Source organism: Marmota flaviventris, chromosome 15 (assembly GCF_047511675.1).
Source record: "Marmota flaviventris isolate mMarFla1 chromosome 15, mMarFla1.hap1, whole genome shotgun sequence".
In the NCBI taxonomy this organism is placed as follows: domain Eukaryota; kingdom Metazoa; phylum Chordata; class Mammalia; order Rodentia; family Sciuridae; genus Marmota; species Marmota flaviventris.
The window spans coordinates 52477971-52496735 of record NC_092512.1 but is presented as its reverse complement, the minus strand read 5'-3'; the positions used below and the strand labels follow the sequence as shown (position 1 = coordinate 52496735).

The following is an 18765-nucleotide window of genomic DNA, read 5'->3' as shown; positions in this document are numbered from 1 at the left end:
AGAAAATATCAAAGGCATTGACAAATTTCTAGTCATATGATTTGCCCAAACTTAATCAGGATGATATACACAATTTATTTTTTTTTAAAGAGAGAGAGAGAGAATTTTTTTAAAAATACTTATTTTTTTCTTTTAGTTTTCGGCGGATACAACATCTTTGTTTGTATGTGGTGCTGAGGATCGAACCCGGGCCGCACGCATGCCAGGCGAGCGTGCTACCGCTTGAGCCACATCCCCAGCCCCGATATACACAATTTAAACAGATCAATTTCAAGCGATGAAATAAAAGAAGCCATCAGAAGCCTACCAACCAAGAAAAGCCCAGGTCTGGATGGATACACAGCTGAGTTCTACAAGACCTTTGAAGGAGAACTAATACCAATACTCTTCAATTTATTTCAGGAAATAGCTCATTTCCAAGCTCATTCTAAGAGGCCAATATCACCCTGATTCCAAAACCAGGCAAAGACACATCAAAAAAAGAACACTTCAGATCAATATCTCTAATGAACATAGATGAAAAAATTCTCAATAAAATTCTGGCAAATCGAATACAAAAACATATCAAAAAGATATGATACACCAGGGCTGCAAGGGTGGCTCAACATACGGAAATCAATAAATGTAATTCATCACATCAATAGACTTAAAGAAGGGCTGGGGCTGCGGCTCAGCAGCAGAGCACTTGCCTAGCACGTGTGAGGTGCTGGTTTCAATCCTCAGCACCATCTAAAAATAAATAAATAAAACAAAAGTATTATGTCAAACTACAGCTAAAAAATATTTTTAAAAAATAGACTTAAAAATAAGAATTATATGATCATCTCAAAAGATGCAGAAAAAGCATTTGACAAAATACAGCACCCCTTCATGTTCAAAACACTAGAAAAACTAGGAATAACAGGAACATATCTCAATATTGTAAAAGCTATCTATGCTAAGCCCCAGGCCAACATCATTCTAAATGGAGAAAAATTGAAGGCATTCCCTCTAAAAACTGGAAAAAGACAGGGATGCCCTCTTTAACCACTTGTATTTAACATAGCTCTTGAAACACTGGCCAGAGCAATTGGACAGGTGAAAGAAATTAAAGGGATACACATAGGAAAAGAAGAACTCAAAATGGTATTATTTGCTGATGATGATTCTATACCTAGAAGACCCAAAAAATCCCATCAGCAAACTTCTAGAACTAGTAAATGAATTCAGGAAAGTAGCAGGACATAAAATCAACACCCATGAATCAAAGGCATTTCTGTATATCAGTAACAAATCCTCTGAGAGTGAAATGAGGAAAACTACCCCATTTACAATAGCCTCAAACAACAACAACAACCAAAACAAAACAAAACAACACAAAAAAGCCTTGGGAATCAACTTAATGAAAGATCTATACAATGAAAACTACAGAATCCTAAAGAAAGAAATCAAAGACCTTAGAAGATGGAAAGATATACCTTGCTGTTGGATAGGCAGAATTAATATTATCAAAATACTACCAAAAGCACTGTACAGATTTAATGCAATACCGATCAAAATCCCAATGGCATTCCTCATAGAAATAGAAAAAGCAGTGATGAAATTCATCTGGAAAAATAAGAGACCCAGAATAGCTAAAGCAATCCTTAGAACGAAGAGTGAAGCAGGTGTCATCACTATACTAGACCTCAAACTATACCACAGAGCAATAGTAACAAAAACAACACCAAAACAGACTGGTAGACCAATGGTATAGAATAGAGGACACAGAGACTAATCCACAAAACTACAATCATCTTATATTAGACAAAGGTGCCAAAGGTGCCAAGAACATGCATTGGAGAAAAGACAGCCTCTTCAACAAATGGTGCTGGGAAAACTAGTAATCCATACGCAACAAAATGAAATTAAATCCCTATCTCTCACCATGCAAAAAATTTAACTCAAAATGGATCAAGGACTTAGGAACAAAACTAGATACCCTGCATCTAATAGAAAAAAAAGTAGCCCCTATCTCCATCATGTGGGATTAGGCTCCAACTTCCTTAATAAGACTCCTGTGGCACAAGAGTTAAAATCAAGAATCAATAAATGGGGTGAATTCAAACTGAAAAGTTTCTTCTCAGCAAAAGAAACAATCTGTGAGGTGAATAGAGAGCCTACATCTTGGGAGCAAATTTTTACCTTCGCACATCAGATAGAGCACTCAAAAAGTTAAACACCAAAAAAAAACCCACCAAAAAACACAAATAACCCAATCAATAAATGGGCCAAGGAACTGAACAGACACTTCTCAGAAGATGATATACAATCACTCAACAAATATATGAAACAATGTTCATCATTGCTAACAATTAGAGAAATGCAAATTAAAAGCACTCTAAGATTTCATCTCACTCCAGTCAGAATGGCAGCTATTATGAATACAAACAACAATAAGTGTTAGTGAGGATGTGGGGAAAAAGGCACACTCATACACTGCTGGTGGGACTGCAAATTGGTGCAGCCAATATGGAAAGCAGTATGGAGATTCTTTGGAAAATTGGGAATGGAACCACCATTTGACCCAACTGTCCCTCTCCTCAGTCTATACCCCCAAAACTTAAAAAAAACAGCCTACTACAGGGACACAGCCACATCAATGTTTATAGCAGCACAATTCACATTAGCTAAACTGTGTAACCAATCTAGAAGTCCTTCAGTAGATGAATGGATTTAAAATGTGGCATTTATACACAATTGTTGAGAGCCACAGTTTAGTCGGAATGACGCCTGGCATTTTTGCCAGAGGGAATGGTTGAAAGGTGACCCTGCTCTGGGAATAGGGCGGCTCTGGGATTAGGGAGGGCAAATAGGGCGGCTCCAGGATTAGGGCGGGTCCTACTTTGGAGTTCCCCTTGAGTTCTTGCGGGATTCCGGGAGAATTGGCGTGCGGAGCCTGGTGGGGGGAGTGTGTTCCCGGGAAGTGTGTGAGAGTGCCGGTGAGAGTTCGGAAATAAAGAGTTGCTGTTTGAATCTACAAGGCTTTGTGGCGGCTCGGTTATTTGTGCCCAGCCAGACTGCGGCAATGGAATATTACTCATAAATAAAAGAAAATAAAATCATGGCATTTGCAGGTTGGAGGAGATAATGCTAAGTGAAGTTACCCAATCCCAAAAAACCAAATGCTGAATGTTTTCTCTGATATATGGAGGCTGATTCATAGTGGGATAGGGAGGGGGAGCATGGGAGGAATAGCCAAACTCTGATAGGCAAAGGGGTGGGAAGGGAAGAGAAGGGGCATGAGGTTAGAAATGATGGTGGAATGTGATGGTCATCATTATCCCAAGTACATGTATGAAGACACAAATTGGTGTGAAAATACCTTGTACACAATCATAGATATGCAAAATTGTGCTCTATATGTGTAATATCAATTGTAATGCATTCTGATGTCATGTACAAATTAAACAATTAATAATAAAAAATATAAATAAAATAAAAAGGGCAGGGGATTTGGCTTAGTGGTTGAGCACTCCTGGATTCAATCTCAGGTGTTTGTACAACAACAAAACCTCGGTAAAAAGTTTTTACATCATATTGTTTAAGAAAATGATGATAAGAAAAGATAGTCTGAACATTTCAGTACAGACATATTTTTAAAAATTATTTCAATCTGTGGTTGGTAGAACCTGCAGATGCAGAATGTGTGCTGTAGAGGGCTGACTGTATGTTTTTATACAAGGATATAATCAGCACAGTTCACAATAGCCAAATTATGGAATCAGCCAAGGTGTCTGTCAACAGATGAATGGATAAAGAAAATGTGGCATACAGATAAAATGGAGTTTCATTCAGCCAAAAGGAGAATAAAATTATGTCATTTTCAGAAAAATAGATGGAACCAGAAACCATAATTTTGAATGAAATAAGCCAGACTCAAAAAGAATAGTATTGTATGTTTTCTCTCATATGTGGAAACAACAAGGAAAAACAAAAGAAAAAAAAGGGGACTTAGAAATTAGAGGGGTGGGGGATCAGTGTGGTAAAAGAAGAGGGTCTAAGGAAAGAAGGGAGGAGGGTGGGGTAGGGGAGGTACTAGAGAGTGAAAATTTTCAAATTATGTTTTTATATATGCACAAATATGCCACAACGAAATCCACCATTAGGTATAATTAATATGCACCAATAAAGAGGATGTAATCAGAAAATATTTTATAGGGATATGAAAAAATACTGAAGTCAGAATTATCCCTTAGTGGCAAAGTCAACAAGTGGATTCTTGCGTATTTTATAACGTTGCTACTTAAAGCATGGTTCCAGAACCACCTGCATGTTTTGTTTTGTTTTTTTGGAAATGCATGATCTGGTGTCCTTCTCTGGACCTACTGAATCGGATATGCAGTTTAACAAGATTCTCAAGTGATTTGTTTACTCAAATACGTTTGGGAAGTGCCACTGAATAGTGATTCCTGTGTCCCCAGGCCTCCACTCTTTGTTCTGGCCAGATACTGGGAGAAGACTTAATGTCTGAACAACAATTACTTTGGGTATTCTCTGCCATAATTTATTCAACGTGGGGTTCGCTCTTTTTCCCCACCAGCTGCGTGCTTCTAGCTCATCAATGCTTGTTGTCTTTAGAAATGATTATACATTATAATCAACTTGTTGGCAGCACATTTATCTACATAAACTGTCACTGGAAGGTTGTCTTTAAATAACATTACGCAGTTTACTCCAAAGCTATGTTGTGTGACTAGAATATGAAGCTGAGACAACCTGCCAACTTTTATGAAATAAGCCTACAAGAAATATTACCTTCTCACCACTAGGTGGAAATAGAGTAATTTTGTGTGTAAACTTTTGTGGCCATGATCTGTTGGAATATTTCATAAGCTGAAAGGAATCCAAGAAATCAGGCTGATTCCCATCTCCTAAATTTCATGGATGATAAAATTGAAGTTCAGCATATTAAGTAAAGTTGCATCTCTCTTACAAAAGATAATCTTCTAGAGCGACTGGAGGAAAAGTTGCCTGTAATTCTTGGTTCTTTAGTCCTTTTCATTTGTAAGAATAATGTGTTATTCTTCCAGCATGAAGGAAGACATGATGGGTCACTTATATTACGTATGTGCTGTTACCAAAAACAAGGACCAGAACAGTTCCTAAATGTTAGTAAAAATGGGTGAGGTTAAAATTATTGTTCCTTGTTTCCTATATTGTAATTAACCCCAATCAAGTGGTAATTCTCTTCTATTTTTCCAGTGAAGAAATACTCAACTATCCCCATAAAGTCATATGAGAATTTAATCAATTCATTTTCACAACATCTTTATTTCGTACACTTCATATTGTGCTCAAGTTAAGCAACCTAGAGCATGGCTTCCCTTAGCAGGTGAAGGGAGTACTTAATGCTTTTCAGAGCTTGAAAAAAAATACGATTGCACTAGGTTCTTTTTAATACCCCTCAAGTTCTAATATTCTGATTCTCTTCCTTTCCTAGGAGTAATGGTAACAGATTTGTGTATACATACACACAGGCGCGCGCACACACACACACCCCTCAGCTGATCAGTGAGGCATGCGAGAACAAAGCATTAAATATGTTTTCCGAGTGGCAGAACAATCACTATGCCCTTCTTTGTTCTGTGGGAGATATTAACAGGTTTTTTAGCCTTATTCCTTTTTAATATTTATTTAATCACAAAAAGGATTATTTCTACTCATCATAGCAAAGATTGTGCCTAAAAGTTAAGTTTTAGGTAACGTCGAAGGGTTAAGAGCTACCTCTTAGGCACTTAAGTTATCTCATACTGTGGGGCCACTCTCCTTTTGCTACTTCTGTAACATGGTTGATTGTGATAATCTAAAAATTTTACCCCAGTACTGAATCTTGATTATTACATGTTATATGCAAAAATGGATAAAACATGTTGAAATAGCACATTCGGAACAGAGGAGCTGCCTGGAAGCTGGCAACCTGTACCTTGAAGCCAGTGATGTTCCTTCAGAACACCAGATCTGAAGTCTGGAAAGGATCTAAGAAATCAGCTAATCTAATTCTCATCTTAATTTTATAGATGATAAAAACTGCCTTGGGTGTGGGGCATGTAGACCCCCCTTTTGGGTACAATCACATGACCTGAGTTATTCAGTATCACAGGAAGACTGAGGGGACTCTCAAATTAGAGCAAGGTTTGACCAAAAAAAAAAAAAAAAAAAAAGTAGCACAGGGAGGAAATGTCCAGAGCATGTTGGGAGATAGCAGTCACGTTGAGGTGTCTTGGCATGGTGACTGTGGCCTCTGTTGTCGGCTTCATCACAAGTACAATGAACAAAAGGCAATCAGGTGTGGTCCTATTTCACAAGGTCTTGTGTAAGAAGGGCCTGGATGGAGATTCTGGTTTTACCACCGGGGTGCAAACTTTCCTTACCTTACTCCCTCTTCTGAAAAGTTGGAGTAATACCTCTTAGCAAAAGTTCAGTGGAAACTAGAGTTAGTGGGTATAAATGCCAGGACGTACAGTATCTACCATGTAGTAGGTACTCAATAAATTAACACTATCTCCATGACAACAGTCAATCTGCATAGCAAGTTCCTCACCTCACTGAGTATTTCCCATCTTGCTGCCAATAAAACAGGAGAGCACAGAGTTAGATAACCACAAATAATTATTAGAGGTGGAAGTGAAAAGGGAAATTGCTGGAGTCTGAATGCTCATGAGTCTGAGAAGAAACTCTAAAGAGCTCAATCAGTGGGGTGCGGACCTCAGTAGTACACACCCTTTCAAAATGACTGTAGGAGACCAGAATGTGCTACCCCCACATACACTTCTTTGGCATATTTTGAGTTGGTTATTCTGAAAAACTGTGTACAGAAAAGCTTTGAAAAGCTGTTCTTTGTACAATGAATGTACATTTATAAATGAAATCTACATTACTACAGATGGTCCTCAATTTAGTATGGGATTACCTCTAGATAAATCCATCATAAATTGAAAATACTATGTAAATTGAAAATGCATTTACTATATCTAACCTACTGAACCTATTTTTGGGCAAACGTGTTCAGAATACTTAACATTAGCCCACAGTTGAGGGAAATCATCTAACACAAAGCTTATTTTATAACAGTGTGGAAAATCTCGTGTACTCTACTAAAATTCTGTACTGAAAGTGAAAAACAGAATGATTGTATGGTTGTTTCACTAACAACTTTTATTCCATGAGAGAATTTACCTGCATCACAAGACAATCTTTATTCATATAATTCCTCCAATCACCTTCCTATAACTTGTGTGCCCACTACCCACTGAAGTTCCAAACCCTTACTTTCTGTAGATCTGAATGCTTCCTAAACTTCAATCATTTGACCTTTCTTGGAGCCTCATGTTTTGTGGGACTCCTGTGTATATGAACGTGATTAAATATGAGTTTTCTCCTGTAAACGTGTTTTATGTTATTTTAATTCATAGTCCAGCCAAAAAACCTAGAAGGGTGGAAGAAAGTTGTTTTTTGCTCTCCTATAGGGGAGTATAAGGTAATAAACATTCCTGAATGGCAGTGATAGTTACTTAAAACTTCCTATAGAGTTTTAGTTTACAAACTGAATTTCCTGGATCCCCATCTCACCCAGCAGCTTCTGATAAAACTGTCTAGCTCAACTCCAGCGTACAGACACTCAGAGGCACTCTTGAGGCCAGGGGTGGCCTGCGGGTGGGGAAAGCACTTCTTAAAGCAGGAAGTGGGTTGCAGACACATCTTTGTCGACTGACAAAAGAGCAGAAAGTTAAGGAGGTAAAGCAGTTATCAATCACCCCACCAAAGGGCAGATCAATCAATTCCATCCAACCGCGCCTGGCGAGGGCTAATGGATTCCTCCAGGTATTTTGGAAGGAAAAACCGCTCAGCTGCATGGTCTAACCCTAGGGTGCTAGACTGGCGGCCAGGCCTCCCAGTCGCCCCCTCTGGTTTGCTGGGCGTGCGGAAACGACAAATCGTGCAGGGGCTGGCGTCCGGAGAGGCGTGGGGCGCGCCGGGCGAGTCCCCACTTGCAAGACCTGCAGCGGAAACCCTGGGTTCGCGGCAGGTGGAGCCGGTTCGCACCTTCCGACCCCGCTAGGCAAGTCCGAGGGGCGCGCGGAGGCGGGGCTGGGCGAGGCGCGGCTCCCATTGGCTGCCGGGCGCCGCCCCGCGCCGCTGTCTTTATAAAGCCGCGTGGCGCCTGGCGCTGCAGAGCACGCTATCCGGCTCCCAGCAGCTCCCCTCGCCGCGTACACCAGCCCGCCCGCGCCCACCATGGCCACTGTTCAGCAGCTGGAAGGAAGATGGCGCCTGGTGGACAGCAAAGGCTTTGATGATTACATGAAAGAACTAGGTGAGGCACCCAGCCTGGCAAGCGTCCACAACGCCTGCAACGTGGCATGTGTGTGGCCGTTTTGTCTTATGTCCCCATCAGCATGCTGGGATCCGGGGTGGGGAAGAGATGCTCGGCTCCTTACCTCCTAATCCCTCCCATCGCCTCGCCACCATGCGGTTCCTGGCGGCGCAGCACCACGCGGGCAGTCAGCTAGGAGCGAGGAGCGCTCGGGTCTCCGGAGATTCCGGAGATGTGCCACCTCGGGGTTCCCCCAATCCTCTTCTACTTCTTTCCCCTCGCCCACGCGACAGCCTCCTGGAACTGCTTCCAGTTCTTTACCTGGCGCGCCCCACCCACAAGGTGCACCAATTTCGATTACCTCCAGGGGGGCCCCCTAACTTTCCCTTTTTATTTTCCCAGCCCTTATTGCCCCCATCCTTCGTGCCACCATCCTTTTCTCTCTCCCATCCGCCCCATCGTGGCAACACGCAGTCCCTTTTCCACCCTGCTGTATCTTTTGTTCCTCGATGGCGCGCTAGTCCGCTTCCCTCTTCTCCACCGGGAGATGGTGTGGCAGGGGACGGTCTCAGCAGAAACCCTGTAGAGGCTCTGAATGAGGCTTAGGCTTCAGCTTACGTACTGTACTTGCCCGCATCTTTCCCAGGTCCACTGCCCTCTCTCACCGGTAAGCCAGGCCAGTAGGGTTGGCTCAGCTCCCCATGTGGCACCGGGGGCCGCCTGGCCTGAGCCGGGTGTGGCGCTGGCAGCGGTGATACGCTGCCCGCGTTGTCAGTCTAGGCGCCGCAGTGGGCGGTCGGCCTGTGGGAGGAGCGCGGTGAGACAAATTGTGCCTGGGAATGGCTTTACTGCCTTCTCCCAGGGTGAGGGGCGCGAATACAGTGGGCTCGGTGGGAAAACTGTAATCCAGAAACTGCTAGCCTGCAGCTGCTGCTGCTAACTGCTACAAAATGGGTGTGGCCCTGCAGAAGGCACTTGAGTCCTTATAGTCTTCAAAGAATGAGTCTCTGTAGGAAGATTCTCTCACTGGAAATAGTACTTCATTTTCTAATGCTGTCCTTTTCTAAACCAGTGACAGCGATTGCATGGTGGTTGACATGGGACAGACAGCAAACAAAAAAATAGACCTTTGTCACAGGCCATTAGGAAGTGGGATGGAGTTAGCTTAGCATGTCTCCTCTCTGGAAGGGGGTTCCCAGAGTTGAGGGCCTGCTGGGACTAGGAGGCTACTTCAGAAACTGATATTTAAGGTAGCTCGCTGGTGAAGTCACTACAGTGACCCTCTCTTGACATCTTGTCACCAAGCACTTCAGAATCATTCCTGCACCTGCTTTATCCAAGACAGTGTGCGGTTAAGGCTGGTTTGTGGTGAATCATGAGTGTATTTACTCACACCATCAACAAAACAAGACCACTTGTTGCAGTGACCAAAATGACTCTGGGAAAAGCCATTTACTGTACTCTTTCAAAACATGACAGATTTTGTGTCCTCACAGTTGTGAGGACCAAATAATGAACACCGTTTCTCTGCCACTGAAAGTGCATGTGTGCTTAGGGTCAGGATGGCTGGTATCCAGGATTCAGAAGTCATGAAGGTTATCAAGGCTCATTAGGGAAAAGTCAAGGTGTGTGGGAAGAACAGCTCATTTATTTTGTCCAGACTGAGAATAGTGACTTAACTAAGAACAAAAGCCACCAGCCTTGAGCTGGTAAAAGAGAAGGCTCTAAAAGGACATTGAAAGCCTGGTTGAGTGTTCTGAAAAAAACTGGCAGTCTCCTTACAGTATGGTTTTATTTGTGAAACAGAGATTTCACCTGGCTCAGAAGTTCCTTATGACTGTTGACACCAACAGGAAAAAATGCTGATTAATATGTAACTTAATATATAACAACGTGAAACTTCATAGCTATATAACTATAGTAATTAATAGACTATAGAAAACAAATCAATTCAAAGGTATTCAAATAGTATAATGTTTTGAGTTAGCCCTATGATCTGAATGCTAATAAATGGAAAAATTTTTATCCTGGAAAATAGAAAATAGTGTATTGAGTTTTACAGCTTTGAAATGTTTTCTATGTTTCAGGGTAAGATTTTTTTCCCCATTTATTAGCATCATGATTGTGCTGATAACTCAAAACATTGCCTATTTAAATATCTCAGAATTGATTTTTTTATTGTTTTGTGTAGTCTATTAATTGTTTATCAAAAGCCTTTTATGGGGTTGGGGCTGGGGCTCAGGAACAGAGTGCTTGCCTCGTACATATGAGACACTGGGTTCGAGCCTCAGTACCACATAAAAATAAATAAACAAAATAAACACATTGTGTCTATGTATAACTAAAAAAATATTTTTTTTAAAAAAGCCTTTTATGTGCCAGACTGTATGCTGGGGTCAGAATAAAGTGATTGGCATAATCTGGTGCAAATAGAAAAAGATGAGAGAACTTCAAGTTTGCAATTTTGAATCCTTTATCTTTACCTTTAATGAACTACTTTGAGTAAATAACGTTAGGGAATAACAAATATTTGTAATATGCTGGCACATGGAAAGCACTGAATACGTGCTCACAATAAGCAAATAAATGAAAATATGCCAGGCATAGTGATTGTAATTGAATTATTGCTTTTATTACATAAATTATAACTGGTCTTCTGATATTTAATATTCTACAGGAGTGGGACTGACTATGAGGAAAATGGGCGCAATGGCCAAACCAGATTGTATCATCACCCTTGACGGCCAGAAGCTCAACATAAAAACTGAAAGCACTTTGAAAACAACACAGTTTTCTTGTACCCTGGGAGAGAAGTTTGAAGAAACTACAGCTGATGGCAGAAAAACTCAGGTCAGCTCTAATAATGATAAATTGTATGAATGACATTTTTACCATGTATAGTCAAAAGAATTATTTTGTAAATTGAGTTTTGAAAAATTATAAAAGTACCAGCTTCATAGAATGAGTGTCTTTTGTGAGGTTCTAGATTGAAAAGCAGAAAGTATATTATGTGTAAAATCAGTATGGTTGATGAAGTAGCTGCAGAAAGGAGAAGATGAAAAAAATGTTGATTAAGGAGGGTTATGAATCATGCAAACTCTTATATTTTGGAAGACTAAAATGTGTACTTTGTTTCTGCAGACGGTCTGCAGCTTTGTTGATGATGCATTGGTTCAGCATCAGGAATGGGATGGGAAGGAAAGCACAATAACAAGAAAATTGAAAGATGGGAAGTTAGTGGTGGTAAGTGTCAAACTGCTTACATCTTGTACTTCGAGTTGTCATAACTCCTACGTCCATTGGTCATGAGCAGGAGAGCTAAGCTTGGGAAGAAGAAAATGCAAAATAACAAGTTAAATACAAGAACACTCATTACCAAGATAGACGTTGGTGGGATAGAGAAGTGACATGACTTAACATGGGATGGAGCTGGATCTGGGTTCCTCCTTGCTCAACTGCTGCATCACCACATAGTCTTGGCAGGCCACCAAGCTGCCTTCATGGGTATATGTTTTTCCATTTTATTTAGATACTATATTCAACACTTTAGTTTCCAGGAAAGTATATGCATATCGTTTAGTATAAACTAAACAATGGGTTCTAGCTTCTCCTAAAAACAGGTTGTTTCCTTCTGCAAGGTAGATTATAAAATCTTTTAGGATTTTGATCCTAACATTTCATTACCACAATGACTCTGGAATATAAGACCAGCCTAACTCTTTAATGTTGTTCTTTCTCCTAGGAGTGTGTCATGAATAATGTTACCTGTACTCGAGTCTATGAGAAAGTAGAATAAAAATTCCATCATCACTTTGGACAGGAATTAGCTGAAAGAATGAAGAAGCTCAGTTCAATGAGCCAATCTCCAGACTGCCTTTTTTTTTTTCATTACTGTGTTCAATTATCTCTATTACAAGCATTTTACATGCAACTATTTCAAAGTGTTGGTTTAACTAAGATCATCCCTTTGGTTAGTAAATAAATGTGTTTGTGCTAATACATGTTGTATGTATTCTTTAACTTTATAGGAAACTAGTGATATATTTAATAATTGTGAATTGAATAAATTCTGAGGTAGTCTTGAGGGTACTATGTTGTGCTGGTGATTTATATGAAGAGCTGCTTTTGCAACAATACAGCACAGCAAACAGTGTAGAGTTTGCTCTACGCTGAACTTTGTGCTAACTCGAGGAATTTACATTTCTGGTAGAAACTGTTCTCATTAAAAGGCAGCTACATAAACTTTATAATTTAAATATTAAAATGCAGATTCAATTACCTTAATGGCAAAAATCATAGTTTTAATGGTTTGCTTATAAATATTATTTAGGATTTCTGCAACTAAAAATATATTTAGTAGACTTACCAAGTGCCAGGAATTATCTTAGAGGCTGAGGTCCTCTAACATTGAACACAATGGACAAATTGTTGTCCTCCATTTGAGGAACATCACAGTGTTAGAAGAACACAATGTGTTCATTATCAAAAGTTATGAAAGTAATACAGTTCTAAAATATACTTCCTGTGTGAATTTGTACACAAATATACATAATATGCAATATGAAGATAATTAGAATTCTAGTGAACCTGAGTTCCATTTCTCAAAACCCAAACACAAATTTCCACAATTCACATTGGAGAAATAGGTTGTAGGCACTGGGCTTAAGCTCTGTGTACATGATCCACAGAGTAACATTAGGGGCTGGCATTGTTATCTCCATTCTGCAAATAAGGGAGCATATATTTGACTAGCTAACTTGTTCAAGGACAGCTTGAAGTTTTAGAGCTGAATTGTGAAACTAACAGGTCATGTCCACTTGATGTTTTTAGTTATTCCACAACATTGCCTCATCTCAGTTTGTGAGAAATAGTTTAAAGCTGAAATAATAGTACTAATTGAGACTTTTCTAAAGTCAGCCTCCATGTGCTGAGATGTTAGCTGTAAGAATCTTAAGAATTACCTAAAGGTAGCAGTTAGCGAAAGAGTTAGGCTTTCTCACTGATACCTTAGCCTTCGAGTTATTGGTTATTGAACACCTGATAATGTAGCTAATCTGAATTGAGTAGTACACATGGGATTTCAAAGACATGGAATGAAAAGTAAAATACCTTATTAATGTATTTTTTATATTAGTTACATATTTAAGTCATATTTTTAATATAGTTGGTTATCTAAATACAAATAAAATTAATTTTACCTGTTCATTAAGTTTTTAGAATGTAGCTAGGAAAAAAACTAAAAAATCCCATGTTCTTGCATTGTATCTATATATTTTTTTATTGGACAGTGTTGTTTCAGACTTCTTTTCTATATGAATTAGCATCTTGCTTGTTTAAGAATATGGAGGCATCTCCACTTACAGAGAGGACACATCCCATCAAACCCATCCGAAGTTGAAAATATGATAGGTAAGAATGCATCTATTACACCTAGCCTACCTGACATCACGGCTTAGCAGCAAACTGTTTCTTATGATCTCTTGGCTGATGGAGCTGCACTGATGGCTGTTATCTAGGTCACAGCTAAGTGCCCTACCTCATATTAGTAGTCCAGGAAAAGATCAAAATTCAGAATGTGAAAAAAAATTTAAAATACGGGTTCCACATATTTTGGAAACCCTGCTTGAGTTCTTCTCTCACCCCACTTTTCCACTTATATTAATTGTGTAGGCTTATTCAACATTCTCCCTAAACCAAACAATGGACTAAATACTTGAAATGTATTTAATTCTCAGGACCTCTGCAAACAATATGCTAACTGTGGTTTTCCACATTGTTTAGATGAGGAGACTAAGGATAAAAGCTTAGGTAGTGGTCCCAAGCCATGCAGCAAGGGCAAGTTAGAAAATAGGTAGGAGCTCAACTTTATCTGCCCATACAACCTGTGTACTGGCTACTGTGTTCTGCCTATCCTACTTTGTGGCTAGTGAAGGATCACTCAAGGGGCAGTAGGCCCACATTTCTTACATGATGAACAGCTGATGTTTTGGATGAGAGAAATTTGCTCTGCCCTACATGGCATGCATCATAGAAATCTTAGCAGCCTAAGATCATGGCCCCAAAATGCCCATGACATCCACCATTTTACCGCAAACACTGCAGTTTCAGGTGTACTCTGAGGGCATGGTGCTATATCCAAGTTGAAAATCACAGGAGGGAACAAGTATATCCCAACTATGCCACCTGCTGTCAACTAAGGTCTATCTGCTAAGCAATCTTTTCATGATTGATCTCTCACCAAAAGATCTAAAACCAGTGCCCCTCACTGATTATTTTTATCTTTTCTCAACCATAGGATGCTGGGATGCAATATGTTTAGTTACACAATGAATAGGATCTCCTGGGAAATTTACTATTTTCCTAGAACTAATCAGATCTCCTGCTTTCTTTACTATGCTTGAATGTTTTATTGCCAGTAACCTACTAGAATTTATGGTTGTCTGATTTCAAGCTAGTTTAATAATTCTAAAATACAGTATGATGATTAAGTGCTTGAGCTTTGAACACAGACAACTCTGGAATTCAACTCTCTCTCTCTGTTAGGAACCATGTTACTGAAGGTACTTATCTGAACCCATAACGTTCCTTGTCAAAGGATATAGCATTTCTTGACTCATTGAGTCAATTAATGGAATCATTAATGATGTAATATATGTAAATCACTATAGCACATGACCCAGAACATAGTAAAGGCTTAAAGTCCCCAGAGTGTGACTCAATGAAACTTTCTATGATGGGTCATGGTGAAAATGCTCTACAATACCTGTGCTGTCCACTGGGGAGTAACTAGACACATGTGGTGGGTACTGAGGCACTTGAGATGTGGTGAGTGCAACTGAGGAGCTGAATTTTAATTTTAGTTAAAACAAATTTAAATACACACATGCTGTTAGCAACTTCTGATTCAGACAGCATAAAATATTAGACTACTCTTTTCCCAAACAATTTTTTAATTCCAAATTGCTCTTCTTGTGGTATTCTCTATCCTAATCCATGGGAATGTTACTTTTCTGATTCCCAATCTAAATGCCTTGGAGTTATCTTTGATTTTTATTGTTCTTTCCTGTTTCATATCTAACCCATTAGCAAATTATTTCTGTTTTGCCTTCCAACTATATGCAGGATTCAGTTACTTCTCACCTCTTCCACAGATACCACTCTCATTTGAATAATCATCGTCATCTCTCCTCTTCTATACCTATTTGCATCTTGTATCTTTCCAGAGCTATCATTTTCAAAAACAAGTTAGAATACGATGCATCTTCACTTAAGAAGAGGACACATCCCGTCAAATCCTAAGTTGAAAACATGGTAGATAAGAATGAATCTATTACAACTAGCCTACCTGACACTGCAGCTTAGCAGCACAGCACACTGTAGGGCATGAAATGTTTCTTCTCATGATCTCATGACCTCATGAAACAGCACTGATAGTTGTTACCCAGTGTCACAATTGAGTATCCTACCTGTATCACTAGTTGGGAAAAAGATCAAAATTCAGAATTTGAAAAAAAAATTCAAAATATGGTTTCCATGGAAGGTGCATGAAAGTTGAAAAATCCTAAGCCAGGCTATTTTAAATCAGGGACTCTGTATGTCACTTCTCTATTGAGAACCCTCCACTGGTTTCTCATTTCACTTGGAGCAGAAACCAAAGTCTTTTATGAAGGTCCTATCTGACTTGCTGGGTCTCCCAACTTCTCAGTACCCCTCCTGACTTCATCTCCCACTATGCTCCTCTCAAACATTCCTCTCCAGCCACTCTGGCCACTGTTGATAAAGGTGTGCTGCTGCCTCAGGGTCTCTGCCTCTGCACCTTTTGATACGTCTGCTCGCAATCTTCTCCTAGGAATCTGCCACCCAAGCTTTCTCACTTCCTTCACATCTCTTCTCAAATGTCACCCTAGTAGTGAGTCATTTCTAGACTACACTATGTAAAATAACTCCCAGCCCTTCTACCACTCTCAATTCCCCTATCCTGCTTCATTTTTCCCTGTGGCCCTTCCCTTATCACTAATCCTGACTCATGATATATCTACTTGTTTAATCTTAAAATTGTTTTCAGTTATTATCTGTCTCCCCTACTGGAAAGTCAACTCCATGGAGAAGGAACTCTTTTTATAGTATACTGATACTCAATTAGGAGAGAACCTAGCACAAAAGAGAGGTTAATAAATATTTGTCAAATGAATAAATTCACTAATAAACTAATGGCTTCTTATGTCTACTTCATACATTTTCATATTATTTAAGACCCTTGCTGATGTTGCGTCAATCTTTTTTTTAAGCTATAGTTTTTACTTACCCCTAGATGTAGTATGCTTGTCTGTGGGATAAGGATGTTTAAGTTCAGCCTTGCTCCTGAGCTGGTGTGCCACCATGGCACTTTGCTCTGAAATAGAGGCCCAATTTGGATAAGTGTATAAATGGAGTATTCTGCTAACAGGTAGTCTGTTCAGCAGAGCTGATTTGAATTGTTTGTGGGACAAGGTACAGATTTACTGCAAGAAAAATGGTATGACATAAGTCAAACCCTCATCAAAGAGAAATGTACAGGAAAGAGATGGTGTATCTTTTGGATTATGTCCTTGAGCACTGTGAGGGCATCAACACTTGTCTGTGAGCAGAGTCTGAGTGCTCAAGGGCGAATGACTACGGTGGATTATGACTGTGAGATCACCGTAGGCACTCTGAGGTATTGTCATACCCAGTAGTGATTTATTGCTAATGTACTCAATGTTGATCTCTTCAAAAGTCTTTTCCAAATTTTGGTATTTGAAATAGTACCATGACTATAAGAAGTTGAGAACTAGGCTTAGGGATACAGTTCAGTTAGTAGAGTGCTTGCCTCACATGCCCAAGGCCCCAGGTTCCATCCCCAGCACCACACACACAAAAGATGAGAACCATCTTTTGAGCACCTAGATGCTGAGGCTACAAAGTATTAATCTAGGCTAATACTCAGTTCTTACTGCATATAACAATGATTATTGATGTCTATTGTGTTTTAAGTTCACTTTCAAGTTAATTATAGCTTTGCCCCAGTTTTTATGGGCTGACTGTTCTTAGTGTTGCCCTTTTGGAAACGACTGCTTCATGTTTGCTGTGGGCTGGTTGAACTGAGGAAGCTGGGGAACTAGTTTAAAAAGTGAGTGACACATATTTTGAAAGGTTGTGAAAGGCCGAGTGGTATGACTCGCCACCGGTCACACCATGACTGGAAAATAACAGGAGTCTTATGACATCTGGTCTGTCAGGCTCTGTCACCAGGTCACATGTGAATATTTACTTACTATCCAGCCCTCTCCTCCTCCCTTTTCTCCTTCTCCCATTTTTCCTCTCACACTGCACACTTTGCAAATGTCTGAAAAAAAAAGAACAATTTCTTAAAAGAGCTTTTTATTTTGAAGGGCTGGAAATATATGAAAGGGGAGCAAGATAAAGGAGAGACAGGGCCCTTTCTCATGGAACTGACATTCTTGTTGGAAAAAAATGGAAAATACATGATTCAAACAAATGGCAGAGAGGGATAATGTGACTAGGGAAAAATAAAACCAAGTAGTGCCACATGGAGTGGACGGAGTGGAAGTCAGTTTATAGAAGGCAGTTGGGAAAGGCCTCTCAGAGAGGTGAGGTTTGACCTGAGCCCTGAATGACAAGCAGGAGGAAGAAAGTGAAGGTCTGGCCTTGGGTGTTCCAGGCAGAGGGACTAGCAGCTACAGAAGCCCTGAATGGGGTCACAGAGAGTCTCAGGGCCGCAGAAGCTTACTGAAAGAAGAGCAATGTCGGGCAAGGTGGAGTCTGAGATTTGGGGTGGGAACAGAGTGTGTGGGCCACTGTGGCTGTTCATGAGGGATTTGAGTGTGTCTAAGGATCAAGGAAAACCATGGAGGGTCCCACGCCGAAAATGACAAGTGACTATCTTAAGAAGATATCCTGGTTTCATTTTTAGTAATAAGAAACTGGTATTTGGAAAAACTCACTGAAAATGCTGAGCAAAATATTTTTAAAATTGCCTTAAAGTGAAAATGAGTTAATAAAATCACGAGCTGCTACTACTTGGTCTCGATCTGGGAATCCAGAGAAGCCCAACTGACAGGGCTGGTTTTGCACTGGAGCATTTATCTGCAGATGCACAAGTGACCACGAAGCTGTGCTGTGCTTTTGGCAACACAGGGAACAATTGGCCTTTGTCTGATGGTGGAGGAGCAGACTCCATCCTTTACCTATTGTCTGAGACAAAGAGTTCCTAGTGGTTGAAAATTTAGTTATGAGGATGCTCATCTGAGGGCTGTTTATGCTAGCAGAGAATTAGAAAACACATAACTGTCTAAAAAGAGGGGGTTGGTTAAATAATCATGATACATCCACAGAAGGAAATGCTAGAAGGAATTAAATAAAAAATTTTAAAGATTAATATAGCTTAGGGA

General features: G+C 40.0%; 1 protein-coding gene across 1 annotated transcript; it reads left to right on the top strand.

Moving 5' to 3' along the window:
* The first annotated feature begins 8180 nt into the window (after positions 1-8180).
* Positions 8181-12335, top strand: Fabp5 (fatty acid binding protein 5). The gene is made up of 4 exons (XM_027948806.2): positions 8181-8335; positions 11013-11185; positions 11477-11578; positions 12078-12335. The coding sequence occupies exons 1-4, from the start codon at positions 8257-8259 to the stop codon at positions 12129-12131; spliced, it is 408 nt and encodes a 135-aa protein (XP_027804607.1). The 5' UTR covers positions 8181-8256; the 3' UTR covers positions 12132-12335.
* Positions 12336-18765: the final 6430 nt, after the last annotated feature.